This window comes from Pezoporus flaviventris, unplaced genomic scaffold (genome assembly GCF_033815535.1).
Source record: "Pezoporus flaviventris isolate CSIRO_AGI_PZ_B2104156 unplaced genomic scaffold, CSIRO_AGI_Pfla_v1 ptg000070l, whole genome shotgun sequence".
Taxonomy (NCBI): Eukaryota; Metazoa; Chordata; class Aves; order Psittaciformes; family Psittacidae; genus Pezoporus; species Pezoporus flaviventris.
The window spans coordinates 6,013,529-6,029,204 of NW_026892618.1; the positions used below are offsets into that span (position 1 = coordinate 6,013,529).

Below are 15,676 nucleotides of genomic sequence, written 5' to 3' on the forward strand. Positions count from 1 at the left end.
AATAAACAAGGTAAGAACAGTTCATGGCCCCTATGGAAGCAGAGGAAGAACCCAGTAAGGTGTTGGAAGGCTCCAGGCCAAAAAAATCAGGAGTAGGGAGTGGAAAGGGAACCCATGGGCTCACTGGACCTGCCACTGCAAAGGGCCCCCAGTCCCAGCAGGAAAAGCCTTGGGTTGGGGATGTGCAACTCGTGGGTGGGCTGTGAGTGCTCAGGCAGCGGCTTCTGCCCTGACAGTCTTCATCTGAGAGGTGGATTCCGGAGAAACTTTGGCTTTAACCAAGTCTAGAGGAGCTTTGGGGGGTTAACCCAGTGGAAGAGATGCTGGAGATCTGATTGCTGCATACAGACATGTAGCAAGGAATTGTACCCAAGGCAGAGGCTCCAGCAGCTCTAACCAGCGTCTTGGGAAGATGCTGACAATCTCTGTTCAAATAGAAGAAGTCTTTTTCAGGTCTTTAAAAGGCACAGAGGGAATTCAGGTTTAGGTAACTAGGTATGAATGCAGTGTAAAACAGGTCTGGCTCTTCCAGGGGCTTCGCACTTACATTCATGTGGGTTTTTTCCCTAATCCTCTGCAAGAAAAAAACAGGGAGCTGCTGCTGCACCAGCAGGAAGGAAGCAGAGAGTACAGCAATGCTGGTTTTTCAGAGCTGAGAAACCAGGGATATGTGAAAGATCCTGTGCAGGAGCACAAGGCTTTAGAAGGGTCAGTTGGCAAAATCACATTTTATTATTGTGATAAATAAATCCCCATCTGCCAACCCACAGAAGTATCTGCCCTTATTTATCTCTTGTCGTTCAGGCTCTGAGCTGCAGGGCTTTGCTGGAATGGTTTAGTTTTAGGACCCTGTGACTGTGCTAACATGGAAGAGAAACCCCCGTCCCTATTTATGGAGTGTGTTCTGCATAGATGAAGACAATTCCCAGGCTGCTCTGAGAGAGATTCTTTTTAGTTACAGGGATTTGCCAGAGTAGGCAACAGTTCTAAAAGAAGATAAATAAAAAATTGTGGGGAAGCGAGTCTTCTTAATTCCCTCTCCCATCTTTTTTTTTTTTTTCTCCGTTTTCCCCTCGTTTGTTCCATGTATTTTAGCTGGTGCTGTCCCCAAGGTATGGCCTTCCTGGATAATGGGAAAGGACCCGCACCTGGGGCCAGAGGGATTAAAAGGAAGGTGCAGAGGAGATGTGATGACGGATGCAGAGTGGAGGTCGGGCGAGCAATCTGGGCCGAGTGGGCTCCTCGCTGCTGGGGTCGGCCATGGGAAGAGTAGCCCCGTTCCCACCATACCCAGGGAGCCGCCATGGCCTGTGCCCGGCTCCGGGATGCCGGCTCTGTACACGGCGCTCCAGGACCCTGCTGCGCGACCCCCGGCACCGCGCAGCCGAGGAATTGCGGGACCGGGAAGCGCGGGGCTGGTGCTGCACAGCGGTTCCTGAGGTTACCGGTGTTTGTGTGACCTGTGTCTGGGGAGGGAGATGCGGGGGATGTGATGGGGGAGCGAGACAGGAGCAAGCTGAGCCCTCCCCTGGGCCCTTCCTGGGAGGAGGGGACGCGTTTTCCAGGCTGTCCACTCACAGCCGGGTCCGTTCTGCAGCGGCACCACCGCCGGCCACACAAACCCGAGCCGCGACCCTCCGGGTGTCCGTCGGTGCCGGGCTGCTCCCGGCTTTGCTGCTCGGGGCGCTCCCTACGGGGGTCACTGCACAGAACCGGCCCTGTGGGGCTCCGGATGAAGCGAGGGACGGTGATGGGTCACGGTGGGAAGTTACCGGGGCAGCTCCCGACAGCCACAGCCGGGATTATATGGGAAGAGGTGAGTGGTCCTCATGGAAACTGGCGTTGCCGGAGCTTTGCCTGGATGTTTCCCCACCCCGCTCCTTGTGTATTCTGACTAAGGAGGGAGGGAGAGAGAGACGCTGCGCTGGCCTCTGGGACCACGGCTTCGGGGGACAGAGCTCGACTCATGGCGCCGCCACTGGCCAGGGAATGAGCGGGCGGGCGGCAGGACCCCGAAGGGTCGGAGCCCGGGGCCCTAGACGCCTGTCAGTCTCCCGGCCCCTTCGCGAGCTCAGCCAGGACTGGGGCCGGTCTGGGGCTCCAGCGGGGGTTATGGCTTAGCAGCGCCGGGCCCGAGAACAGGGACCGGCCCCTGTCGGTGCTGCGAGGCGAGGAGCGAGCCCTGTGTCACTGGGATGTGGCTGTTGGGGGGCCCTGGGCCCAGCTCCCAGAGAGAGTCGAGCCATGCAGGGCTGGACACCGGGCTCAGAGACACCGGGCTAAGAGGCCTGGCCGAGCTTCCTGAGAGCAAGGGATTCAGAAACAAGAGATGGAGTCTTATGATTTGGGGACTTAAAAACAGGGTCAGTAAAGCCAGATTTGGGACTCAGAAATGGGGACCAAGCCCCGGGTGTTGGAGTCTGGAAACTTGCTCATGTGGTCAGTCGTGGGGCTTGAAGAGACCAAGTCAAATAAGTCCTGCATTTTGCTGCTCAAAAAAAAAAAAACCCAGGTTCAGAGCTTAGAAACAAAGTCCTATGTATGCATTCTTGAAACGAGGTGACTCATTGGGCTAATACTTGGGCTCAGAAACACAGACCAGGGTCTGCCTTTTGCTGTTCAGCATTAGAAACCAAATCCTGCAATTTAGGGCTTGAAAACACACTCCCCGGGCCAGTTTTAGGGCTCACACAAAAAACTCAAGTAAAAGTGCTCCATTTTGGGGACTTAGAACAAGGCTCTTTTGGCCAGATTTAGGGCTCAGAAGCAGAGAATAAGTAAATCTGGGGGAGGTCAGAACTGGGCTTACATGGCCAGTGTTGGAGCTGAGGCACAAGAGACTAAAAGCACTGTGCTTTATGAGTCTGAAATGGGGACCACTCAGTTTTGCGGCACATAAAAAACTGCCAAGTGCTACATTTGGAACCCTCAAACCCAGGCTCATTTGGCCAGATTTAGGGGTCAGAAATGGAGACTAACTCCTGTGTTTTGGGTGTTGAAAAATGGGCTCATGGGGTCACTGCTGGAGGCTGAGAAACGGACTAAGTGCCGTGTTTTGGAGTGCGAGCACCAGGCGCCGTGTAGCCCATTGTGGTGTTCAGAAGCTAAGTGCTGCATTTTGGGTGTTAGACACGGGGGTCCTACAGCCCTCTTTTGGGCTCCCAAGGAGAGGCCAGGAGTTGTGTCTGGGGTCTTGAAACAGAGCCCCAGCCCTGCCTGGTGCCGCTGCCGGGGGAGGAGTGTGAGGCTGAGACGGATGGTACCTGTCAGAGTCCCCGCCCGCGCCAGCGTCTTTATTCAGCGTCTGCTGAAACCACCGCCCCGGGGGACCGCGTCCGGGGTCTCGGCGGGGCAGCCCCGGCCCGGCGCAAGCAGTGGCTGCGGGCAGGAAGGGTAGCGCAGGACTTAGAGCCAGCTGGAGACCGGGCACCGGGGGCAGTTCCGCGGTGGAGTACGGGTCACAGCAGGGAGCCCAGTGCCGGTGCCCGGGCGGCTCCGCTGCTTACGAAAGAGCAGCGGGGTTCGGGGCCCCGCGAAATAAAGTCCGGAGGGGAAGGAGGCCCGCGCCCTCCGTCCTCGGCCCTGTCTGGGTTCCAGGGGCCGTCCCACAACATACGGGTGTGCAGCTGGAGGTGGGTTCAGCTCAATCAGGGTTGGTTCGCGGCTCAGAAGGCTGTTTTGGTGCTTGAGACCCAGAGTGGGGCTCTGCAGCATGGACCCAGCTGGGCATTTCCTGGGCACAGAACTCGACGCTGGGCCAGAGCCCGAATCCTGTGCCTCTGGGCTCAGTAACGAGCCCCCCGCTCACTGGTTAAAGCCAGGGCCATGCTGGCGGCGATGGAGAGTGTTGAGCTGTCGGCAGTGGGTGGGCTGGTGGACTCCCTCCGGCATGGGGGGTCCAGTCGTGTTGGTCCCCGAACCTGTCACACCCTATCAATGCTTTACAATGCCCACAACCTGCTATTAACTAATCAGTTACTCAGCATTAAAGTATATTGATTTTCAGGTTATGACAGTGAACGATTTACACCTGACACAGGAAGGAGCAGCCCTGTGCCTGGCCTTGATTTTTTCCATTTCCTCCGTTCCCTCCATGTTCATGCAGCATGTACAGCATTCGTCAGATAAACATTCCCAGTTTAATTCCAGCATCAAATTTTGATTTTAGAATACAAGGTGTGGGAGTTACATGTGATCTCAGGGCAGGCTTGTTCCCCTGCCTTTGAGTTCTTCTGTCCGCTCGGTGGCTAGAGGGGCTTTGAACATTTAACTCCTTAGTCGATTCCTGTAAATAGCGTTATTTACCTTTCACACGACGTTATGATATGACGCCACTCTTCAGGTGATGACTTAATGATGAAACCCCTGCCTGGCGCCCTCTGGCGGACGCGGAGCTCCACTGCAGAGCGCAGCGCCACCCGATGGCTGAGGGGTGGCACTACATCCCCACGGTGCGAGCACCAAACGCCTCTCCACCGGGAACAGTGGAGCTGAAGTGGGGGAAGCGCGGGGAAGCGACATCTCGGTCACCCTCCGCATCAGATCCACGTACAGCCCTTAGTCCAGGTGATAGAGGCGGGAGGGGGGGGGTGGGGCGGAGCAGAGATGAGCCAGAGCTGCTCCTCCTCCTCACCAGAGTACACAAACCTATAAGAATTTCTCTTAGTTTTTCCTTTTTGGATTATTTCTGTGAGGTTTTTTTAATACTTATAAAAAGCCTTCACCAAACCAAAGCATGTGCTCCACTAAACCTCTGTTCCATCATGCAAATTGCTGTGGACTTTGACTTCCAAGTTCACCTGCTTCACCTTCCTGCCGCTCTCCCTCCACACATTAACATTCCGCACGGTGCAGTACCGGCTGTCCGCTGACCTCTCGGCTCTCCGGGGCAGCTCCACCTTGGTGTTCAGTGGATGCTCCTCTGGGGCTGCTTCCTGTTTCTGCCGTAGCTTCTGCCGTTTCCCAGTGAGAATGCAAAGCCCAGCCAGCAGAAGCAGCAGCAGCAGGGCAACAGCGGCAAACGCGCTCCCCAGGGAAGCACCTGTTTGGGAGAAGGAGGCTGCGACGGCAGCTTCCTCCCTCTCCAAGATCAGTGATTTCATGTTGGTGCCGTTCTTGATCTGGTCGCCTTCGTTGTCGTAGATCAAGGAGTCATCCAGCATTGGCCTCCCATCGGCACCAACCAGGTCCCTGCGGCCTCGTGGTCTCCAGTGGTGAGTGAGGGAGCGCTGGACACGAGGCCCTGCCATGCTCTCCGGGCCAATCACATAGATGACCTGAAGGTACCACTGGTGTCCAGCTTCCACCTTGAAGAAGGAGAAAACACATGCACACATGGTGCTTTATAGCTTTTGGATCAGGTGATTTTAAGTAAAGGCAGAGCCAGCTGCATCTTGCACCCTGCATCCTGTTCCTTAACAGCTCAGCATGGTTTTCTGAGCACCTGCCATAATGTTTATCACCAAGTGAGGTGTTAGTCTTGTCTCTGCCAATGGCAATAATTAATTCACAAACACCACCCCTGGCAGTGTTCAAGGCCAGGTTGGATGGGGCCTTGAGCAACCCGGCCTAGTGGAAGGCATCCCTGCCCTTGGCAGGGGGTTGGAACAAGATGATCTTAAAGTCCTTTCCAACCCAAACTATTCTATGATTAATATCTTTTTTAAAAGATTCTTTCCTGAGTGCTTTGGAAAAAAAAACAAATAGTCACAATAAATTCCTCGTTTTCAGTGCTGGAATTTGCATCTTCACTGCCCTACTGTTAATTTCTAGTCCAATCCTAGCAATTCCAAGAAGGCCCTTCAGCAAACAGGTCACTGAGTTACAAACTGGTAACTCAGGCCCAGATATCAGGGACTACAACTCACAAAGTATCTGGGAAAAGTTAGTTTTGGGCGGCTGCTATCATTTGGTACATACCTTGTACAGAGCATCCACCTTGAGAGTAAATCCATCAACTCCGGGCATGCTGCTTATCGAGTGAAACTCAGACAGTTCCGAAACAAAGTGGGCATCAAAAGGCACATCGTGAAAATACTTGTCTGTCACTTCAGGTTGGTTTCGGTCCTGAAATTAAGAGAGGCATCAGGAAGAGAACACTTGTCTTTCTTATGCAAGGGAGGCCACTAGCATTGAGTAACACCTGTGTAGTGCTGTAGGAATTGGTTCCAAGTGCCCAGCCTCCACACCTACACACAGGCACAGACATTTCTGTAAAGGCATAGGTTAATGTGCAGAAAATACTTAGGATTTGTAGAGGCTTCCTACTGTTTTACCACTGATCCATGTCAAAAACTAAGTTTGTAGAGCTGGAGATGGGGAGAAGAGGTTGAGCAGGCTGCTCATGTACGCATGCCAAGCTCACTCACACCATTGACACCACACTTGTCCAGTGAGGATGTTAGCAAATGTTAATTACGGAGCACATAGTGAGAGCTGAATGCATCTGGGAAGCTAATCATAGATTTATGCAATTTCTGTGTAACTGGTAAATAAATCTCCATTTATATGCTGCCAGTCTGCCAATTCCAAGCCGTAGTATAAACAGAGAAGGACAGGACATTTGTCCTTCCCATAAGTAGGAAGGGAATTTAGTCCCTAGCTCCATTAGGGGGCAGTGAGAGGCTGGGAGACCAGACACATCACACACAATGCTCACCAAAGCATGAAGAAACTTACCAAGAGGAGAAATCGGTGTTTGAGGTGCTTGTTGGGTTGAATACAGCCATACTGGGGCCCCTCATTGTAGACAGTGCCCGTTGGGTCAAAGAAAGGCACATAGCCATCCTTGCCAGTACACAGGTAGACCTTTTCCAACTGCAGTTTGTAAGCGGCGTTCAGGTTTTGCTCAGGGTGCCAGAGTACACGGCCATACAGGATTTGCCCTGAGGAGGTTGGAAGAAAACAAGGTCAGGTTGAATTCTCTGACTGAACAGGAGAACCACTGTTAGAGCCAAATGCACCAGATGACACATGGCTCTGGGTTTTGAACGGTTTAGACTGGGGTATGCAGATGGCAAAACACCATGCCACAGCACATGTGTCATGCCTTGTCATGTTGCTACAGGGCTGTAACATGCTCAAAATACCATTTGTTGCTGCAAAGGAGGTAAAGCCAAACCTTTCTTCAGAGGAACAGAAATTTTGAAGTCAGAAATATTTTACAAGGGCACGTAGTGACAGGAGAAGGGGGAATGGTTTTAAACTAACAGGGGAGACTCAGACATTAGGAAGAAGTTCTTCCCTGTGAGGGTGGTGAGACACTGGCACAGTTGTCCAGAGAAGCTGTGGCTGCCCCATCCCTGGCAGTATTCAGGGCTGGGTTGTATGGGACTTGGAGCAACCTGGTCTAGTGGAAGGTGTCCCTGCCTGTGGCAGGGGGCTGGAACTGGATGAGCTTTAAGGTTCCTTCCAACCCAAATCATCTCATGATACTATCATCAAATACAAGCAGAACGGGAAAGAGAAAGATAATAAATCTTACCTTTTGAAAAAGCTCCTTTGTAATCCATTTCTGCCAGAGACATTTCAAATTTGGTGGGGTCCATCAGAAACACCTTCTCATTATTACAAAGTTGGAATTCCGTGTTCAGGGAGTAGACAACGGGGACTGGGCGGTTTGTCTGCTGAAAGGCAATCGGGATCAAAAATCTAAAATTGAGACAGGAAGAGAGAAAGGAGAGGTTTAATCTGAACACATCTGAAGGTCATGCTGGTGACCTACAGTCAGCTTCCTTTCTTCTCTCCTGCTTTACTATTTGTAGTCTATCAGCCATACAAGGGTGGTAACAGCAGCAGCAATGGTGTAGGGCTCTGCATGGCCAGCTGAAGCCTTCTCCCAGCAAGTCTGATTTTCTTTCTTTGTGGGGACAACCAAAGGCTACATAGGTTTGGAGGCTGAAAACCTCTGTGATGGTGCAATCTTTCATTGCCCTGAGTGAGGATGGTCTCAGTTGCAGGGGAACTCCTGAGCCAAAGGGGAGGAGCTTCTACCCCTCCCCTGTTCCTTTCCTGCTGCTGTGGTAGGGTGCCACACACCTGCTGTGACCACCCAAACAACCCCAATGGGCTGAAACTGTCCCAGTGGGTGATGGTAGGTACTCGTTACCGCTCAGGAGCGTGAGCTGTACAGGGCAGGGGCTTGTCTCCAGGCTCTGTCCATGGCTGCGTGGGCTGCACAGTGCAGGGGATTAAGAAGATTGTGTACTCTCCAGAGTAGTCCTTCCTGGGAACAGACAGGAGACATTGTGGTCACCAAATTGGATTCCAGGCTGTTCACCCAGCTGATGTGTTTGCCCAACATCCATCTTTTTCTAAAAAGCATAAGCAGGCAAGACAAAATTCGTAGCAGGACCCCTCCCTCACCCCAGGATGTTAATCTACTCCAGCAGATGCAGGAGGACAAATCTGACCTGTGGTGTTTAATTTGACCCCCCGTGCAAGGAGCACAGGCTGTAAAAATAAATAGTCACAGACTGGAGAGGGGCTTTTGACAAAGGCAGGTAGTGACAGGACAAGGGGGAATGGCTTTAAACTGACAAGAGCAAGGATTTAGATTAGACATTAGGAAGAAGTTCTTCCCTGTGAGGCTGGCGAGACACTGGCACAGGTTGCCCACAGAAGCCGTGGCTGCCCCACACCTGGCAGTGTTCAAGGCCAGGTGGGCTAGCAAAATGGATTTGCAGGGAGATTTAACTGAGTTTTCCCTCTACAATGAGCAGAAGAGCATTTTCAGCCCAGGCAGCAGCACCCTGCATGCTGGAGCTCAGTCCTTGGGTGAGGCTGGCTCCTGACCACTCCACACAACTGAAAGGGCAACAGGGACTGCTTACTCTGGCCTGGTTTGAAACTGTTCCACTGCTGCTCTTAACTGCATGCACGTTGACCGCTTAAGAACACTGCGCTGTGGGAAGCTGCTGGAGGTGGTTGAACCCACAACTCTCACCTGTTATAGGAGCTGGTTGCTCTCCAGAGCTGGTAGGGAGAGTCGAAAGTCTGAGCACTCCACAGCAGCTGCAGGTCAAACTCGATCCCTCCCAGGTGGTCTGGAGTCATTAAGGAAGATTTGACATCTGGCAGGCTGTGGTGCTCCATGACAAAGAGCCCTGGGGTGAGGATACAGTGGTGACAGATAAGGCAGAGTATGGGGAGAGCCCTCGCTGCATACCCTGGCACAGGGAGGGACTCCTCGTGGGAAGAGGGACTGATTCTACTCCCTGTTTTCAGAACAGATCTGTATTTGTATGGTGGTTTCTTCCTCTATCAGGAGTAACACTCTCACCTCTGAACTTGGCCTGTGTTTTGAACTCGATGACCAGCCGGCCATCCTCCCGGATGTAGATCCTGATTATCTGCAGCCGGGCTGAGAGAACACTGTCCGTCTGAATGCCTGCATGGTGCAGCAAGAACAAAGTCACCAAGGAGACCACACAGCACAGTCAGTCCTCAGGTGGGCTCTGTCAGCCCTACGTAACTCCAGAAGCATTTGAGAGCGCTCCAAAAGGTATGGTTTCAGTTGGATCATCCTCCAATCTCACTCAAGCATAAAGGAAGTAAGTATACTGAGTTCCCCACCATGATTAGCTTGTGAATGTAACTTATTGTACATACTAAGTTATAGGTAACTGTTTCTGGGTACTCCTGGCCTCAACTCCTGAGTAGCCCTCCATGAACTGAGCTCTGCAAGTCCCTCCTCTAAATACTGAAGTGTCACTGCTGGCAGAATATAATCCAATCCACTGTCACAATACTCCTCAAGGCTGAAGGCACGGGTTCACAGCACACACAGGCTCCAAATATTGTGGGAAAGATTAACAATCTTGAAAATAGAAGACTCACAAGCACAGGATAAACCGTGCATGGATGTAACCACCAGAAGAGGATTGGAATGAGTCAGGGCTCGCTGCTGGGGATACTGCTGATTTAAGAAACAAGGGGATACTATGGGAAAAGTCCATCTGTGAGAAACACAAGGTTGAGGAATATGACTGCAGCTCCCACACGAGAATCACTCCGAATACCTCACAGGGAGCAACCTCTGCCTGGCTGTGGAGGCTTGGATGAAGAGAGAATTCTTCTCTTGCAGCACTTTTCTAGCACTTTTCACTCTACTTCAGCAAGTGCTACCTATGCTCAGGACTGTGGTGGCAGTGCAGAAACTAAGAAAAAGGGGAAAAAAACCCAACTCAAGAACAAACCAATTCTCCTATACCCCTTCACACAGGTGGACCTACCTGTCCTCCAAAGAACAGTATCGTAGAAAAAGGAGAACTCCATCTCTGTGTGATGCTCAAGAGAAGCCCAACCTCTTGGCGCTGTCACATAAATATAGGACACATAGAGTGGGACATGGACTGTTAAAAAGGACTGAGCAGAGTCTCGTACCTGTCAATAAAACCCCAAAAAGGGTGGTTATGCACCTTCCACAGAAGAAACATTGACCCAGACAGTACCCACTGCATTCACATTTTATGCTGCAAATGCGGGAAAAAGCCAGAGTACCTGCAATGGAACAACTCTATTAGTTCTGGACCATGGATGTCCTCAACACAGGGAGGATAATGTGGGGATGAAATGTTTCTAAAGCAATATAATGTCATTGCTCCATGAAGACTGAGCATTACTGGCAATCAATTAGCTGATTTGCCAAAAAAGTTATTGCTGGGCTGCCATTTGAAAAATAATAATGAACTGCTGGGAAAAACATGCAAGCACAGAGTGCACTTCACATGCTACCGAACTCCTAAAATTAAGTCAGAGATGACTGTCTGACCTTTCTTTACCTTTACATGTAGGTACTTTAGACAAACTTGCATTTTAAATAAGGGCAAGTGCTAAAGCATGCTGGTGTGGTGGTACAAAAAGAGCTGTGGTCACAACTTCACCTCAAAATCTCTCCAGCTTCCAATTCTGTGAATTAAAAGTATGCAATTCTTCTTGCTCAGGACTAGCCCTATGAGTATCTGAAATACCAGAGCTCTACAGCTATATGTATATGCCATTTATTATCTGCAGGGCACACTGCTGTATTCTGCAAGCCCCTGAGATTGCCCAGAGAGACTTCCAGATGGGTTAGTGCCAGTCTCCACATACTAAATTCTGCAGCTGTTCAGGTCAAATAGTTTCTCTGGATTTGTGCAAATCATTGGAGGTATAAAAGGACCAGAGCAGCAGGAGTTAGAAGAGATGATGCTGGCCCTAACATTCTGACTGGGAATATAATACAAGAACAGAATGAAGATTCACTAGAGTGGGATGTACATGTATAATCAATCCATGAGAGGGCAGTGAGATACTTCAAGTAGTAAAAGTCACTGTTTTCTAGAGGAACATTTTGGGCTTTTCATACGCCAGTCAGTTAATTAAGAAATGACTTTAAAATTCCCATGACTTCGCTCCACTGCAGAGTATGAACTAATGTGCCTCTGCTCTGGTTCTTTGATCTTCTGGCTAAGAATATAGCCCAAATTGTAATAGAGTAGAGCACAGCTGAGAATGTTTTGTATTTCCAGTACATCCTTATACTTAAAAAAACATATTTTACTGGTACTCTGAAGATTAAAAGAATAAAACATACGTTACCCCAACAAAAGTAAATGACTTAAGTACATTTTGCAAAGCACCATTCTTTTCTAGGGAAAAGGGGGAAAAAGCCATGCTCTAGCTCTACAGAGCAGCAAATACACAAGAACACTAAGTGGCGCTTCACCTAAAAATTGAGCAGGATGTGGATTATGTGGAAGAATTTTGGATAAAGCATCTTACCTGGAAGTCAGCGGTGACAGAGCCTCCACAGACGTCAATTAATTCAGTCATGTCGTAATAAGCATCAAAAGTCCAGATGCAGCTCTTGAGATTGAGGTGCTTATAGAGCTGGATGGTCTTTGGCTCCCTCACCGTGGGGTCAAACTGGTAAGGGCGGTCATAGCCAGGCCCAAGAACAATGCTGTCATAGGTCACTTCATCCAGAAACCCTGCCTCTGGGATTAACAGACATTGGGACACTGATCACTTCAGACTTCAAAGAGGCTGAGGCCCATTTTCACTCTCAAATCACATTATTGACTTTTATTGTATTAGGGATTTAACAGGCTCCTCTTTCTTCATAATCCTAGAGGTCACACTAAACATACACAGGTCTTCACAGGGGAAAACGTTATAGGAATGGGACAAGACTCCTAAAACCCAAATTTATGAACCTATTAATTAAAGGCTGAAGTTAAACCTTAAGAAATGCAGAACTCAATTCAACTGAGTATGAACTGATAAGAATGAAGCACAACGACCCCCTGACCAGCACGGACCACATTGCCCTGAGTGTCAGAGACACTAACTGCCTTTTTTTCTTCATTTCTGGCATTTACTTCAGGAGTGAATTTGCTTTTGCTGCTTCTTTTTGCCATGTGGACGCCTCAGTGACACACACAGTGATCTACTTCCTCTGGATCTCTCTAACTGCATGAATATCACAAGATGGTTTTGTAAAGCAGAAAATCACCAGCACACTGTGAACCTACAGCCAGTGCAGCTTAACCCCATTATCTTTTAAACATTCCAGGCATCATATCTCATCTTCAGTGGGGCAACCCTGTTCCCTGCTGTTAGTTCAGGAAGATTAATTATGATTTACCCAATGTCAAGAGAGCCCAGGGGAAGACAAAACCTTCTTCTTATCTACATTTCTTTACTGGCTTCTTTGTAACTACCAACTTCAGAAAGCAAAGGCTGGCTTTAAGAATTACCTGAGATGCCTCTGAGGTCTCTGACAGTGACCAGATTTGAGCAGACATGCTGGTGCCTGTAGATAGACTCGGAGAGAAGGAAATGCAGATTGTGGAGTGGCAGAGTGGAGATGAGGGGCAGCATACCATCCTGATGGGGGATCTGCACCGAGATGTGGATTCTGGAACAAACAGTGGATGAGGCAGCAGAAAAAAAGCAGCAGAACAGCACAGACAAGGTGAGCCTGCTAGAAGTAGCCTGATACATAGTTTCATCTAGATTTCCCCAACTATATACATCTGCTCCTTAAGCTGTCCCACCAACTCCAAATTCCTGAGAGGAAGGGCACTCTCTCAGCAGGGTAGGGTTTGAGGAAGAAAGCAGGAGCACTACCCTGAGCACCTGAGCTGTTCAAGTGGGCACACTGCGTGGAGAGATGTGGTTTCAGACACACGTCCTCCTCTTGACCCAAGCTCTCCCCTTCTCCAGGCTCATACCTGTTGGGATGCTCCTTGTGCTTGACGTCCAAGTACTTCAGTGTGGCAATGAATGACTGTGCCTGGAAACCACGTGCTGTCCCTGCAACCACAGGAGTGTGACAAATGGCACTGTCTGTGCCTATGGTCACCACATTGCTTCTCAGGGGGGTCCCCACATGACCGGCTTTGTCCACAGCCTTGGCCACACAGCGCACATGGAATCGGCGACTGAAGTAAATGCTGTCCAGCACCTGCAGGGAACAAGAAGGGAGAAACATGCCTGTGGGTCAAGGACACCAGTATTGCAACATCCACTTGTGTAGCAAAATCACTCTGTCCTGGTGATCTAAGGCAACACAAAGGCAAGGTACACTCCAACTCAAGAGCACATACATGCCAATGTCTACTTGGCCACTTGGACATGCATCTTGTTACTATGCTGCAGCAGATGCTTGAGTATGTTGGATGCTTTACAACTTCCAAACTCTGCCCACAGAGTGAAGGAAGGGGAAGAAAGAGCCTAAGCTGTTAAGATCTGCCAGGCTCCATCCATCTCCTGCCACCAGGTATTTACTGAAGTGTCCAAGTGCTCACAGCCACCTCCCATGTCAACAGAAGTGGTTCTTTCAGCAAGCTTAGTGAAGAACAGTGCTAAATTTTCTGAAGCAGAAATTAAAAATAATCCCTAAAGAAGCATGCAGATGTCTCATGCCAATTCCCAAGTCTAAGGAGATTTTAGATTTTAACCTCTGTGTAACTAAAATGTGCACTACTAGCGAAAAGATGCCATGGGCTCTTGCAGCTTTGCCATGTCGGTACCTCCCACGTACCTTATGGTTGACGCTAGTGAATGGTGTGCTGTCAGTGATGGTTTCAAAAGGTGACCTGGCTCCGTTCCCATCTGTGGGGGTTGCTACTTCCCAGCTGAACAGTATTGAGGACTGGTTGATCCCAGCCTCACTGCAGCGTTCCCTCATGATGGCATACTTGGGGAAGCGAGGGTCACAAGGAGTGACACAAATGAGCGGGTAGCCCGGGGAAGGGGATTTCTTAGCACCATCCTTGGTCACTTCTTCCACCCGGTCGTAATCAGCCAGGGTGACGACCTGTACAGATGCAAGACAGCAGCATTCACTTGAGGCTGAGGGGAGAGGCAGAAGAGGCAATCCTTCCCACACACTCCAACCCTGCCACATCATTGCAGCTCTTAATTTTATTTCAGACACCCCACTGAGGTTTTCAGTCTGTACTCAAAGGTTACTAAATCACACCCACTGCAACAGGCAACTTACAACAGGAGATGCTGGTAGAATCAGGCTCCCTGCTGCCTCCTGGTCCAAAATAGTCACTATTGCAGTGCTGGTATCTCCAAGAACAGCTTCCACTGGATCATCTGGACCCAGCACCAGAGAAAAGGACTCATGCCACTCCCGGTCTTCATTGGACATGATCTCCACCTTAAACATGATGTGGTTCATGCCTGTGAGAGGAAATGCCAGGGAAGCAGAGGGAATTCCATTCATCATCAAATACTGCTCTGAAGTTCTCATAAAAAAGCTGCACAGCTGGTCTAGGCTATGACCACTGAAACTTTATGATAAAATATGCATTATAAATTTTATTTCCACTCATTGCTACTAATAATTTAGCCTTGTTCTCACAGGAGTCTACTCCATACATAAAACTCCAGCTATGACAACTGAGCCAATTGATGAGGTGATAGATTTACTAGCAGATGCCATCTAAGGATTAATAATGCCTGTCTTGCATTAGCTGTCTGTAGTAAAAATCTATGATCCAAAGTACATTCCCACCACTGCTGTAAGCATCTCTGCTGTATCTCACATCAGTATGCAGAACTGTTTGGTGAGGGCTTCTCAGTCAAGCAGCATGGTCTGAGCTGTTGCACTGGATCCTGAAAATTCTCTGCTAAGCCTTACATTCTCTGAGGACCACTTTACTCTCAGCAGCCAGATGCTAGTGCTTCTTCCTCTGTCCTGGTCACCTGTCATTTAACAGTTCAGCCTTTTTGCATAACAGAATTATAGCCACAGCAGAGTGTAAGGCTGCAGCCCAGAAGAGTCACGCTTTAGAAAAGACCACAGAGTAAGTCTCTGTAGTACATTTCAAATAAATAAAAAAAAAACCCAGAACAAAAACCTCAAACAAACCAAACTCCAGATCCTTCTCATCCAGTGGAACCTTGCAAAAGGATGAAATGTACACAAGAGAAAACACTGCAAGCTTTGGGATGGCCTTCCCATTTTTTCAAGTGACATTAATTCTAGGATGCAGAAAGTCTCAATAAAGCACTCATCACCTACAAGCTTTCATTCCCTCCTTCTTTTCATTGTTTGGGCAGCTTGGCACTTTGCTCATCAAGCAGAGAGGGCTGAAGCTTAGAACACCACTGTGTTTGAACCGAGAATGATCAGGCACCCAGAAGGGGAGAGAGGAAAGGACATGTCTAATGTAAG

The 15,676-nt window shown here is 49.5% G+C and overlaps 1 protein-coding gene across 1 annotated transcript in view; it reads right to left on the bottom strand.

The window, feature by feature from the left end:
• Nucleotides 1–4,587: 4,587 nt before the first annotated feature.
• The window catches only part of FRAS1 (Fraser extracellular matrix complex subunit 1), a 156,929-nt gene continuing 145,840 nt past the window's right edge, over nt 4,588–15,676 (bottom strand). The window contains exons 61-73 of the mRNA XM_061472100.1: nt 14,492–14,679; nt 14,030–14,305; nt 13,218–13,450; nt 12,741–12,901; nt 11,764–11,978; nt 10,233–10,383; nt 9,281–9,388; nt 8,945–9,104; nt 8,108–8,224; nt 7,484–7,650; nt 6,679–6,884; nt 5,920–6,066; nt 4,588–5,306 (exon numbers count right to left, since the gene is read on the bottom strand). Coding sequence (XP_061328084.1) covers nt 4,746–5,306; nt 5,920–6,066; nt 6,679–6,884; nt 7,484–7,650; nt 8,108–8,224; nt 8,945–9,104; nt 9,281–9,388; nt 10,233–10,383; nt 11,764–11,978; nt 12,741–12,901; nt 13,218–13,450; nt 14,030–14,305; nt 14,492–14,679 — 2,690 coding nt within the window. The 3' untranslated portion in view covers nt 4,588–4,745. The remainder of the gene's footprint in view (nt 5,307–5,919; nt 6,067–6,678; nt 6,885–7,483; nt 7,651–8,107; nt 8,225–8,944; nt 9,105–9,280; nt 9,389–10,232; nt 10,384–11,763; nt 11,979–12,740; nt 12,902–13,217; nt 13,451–14,029; nt 14,306–14,491; nt 14,680–15,676) is intronic.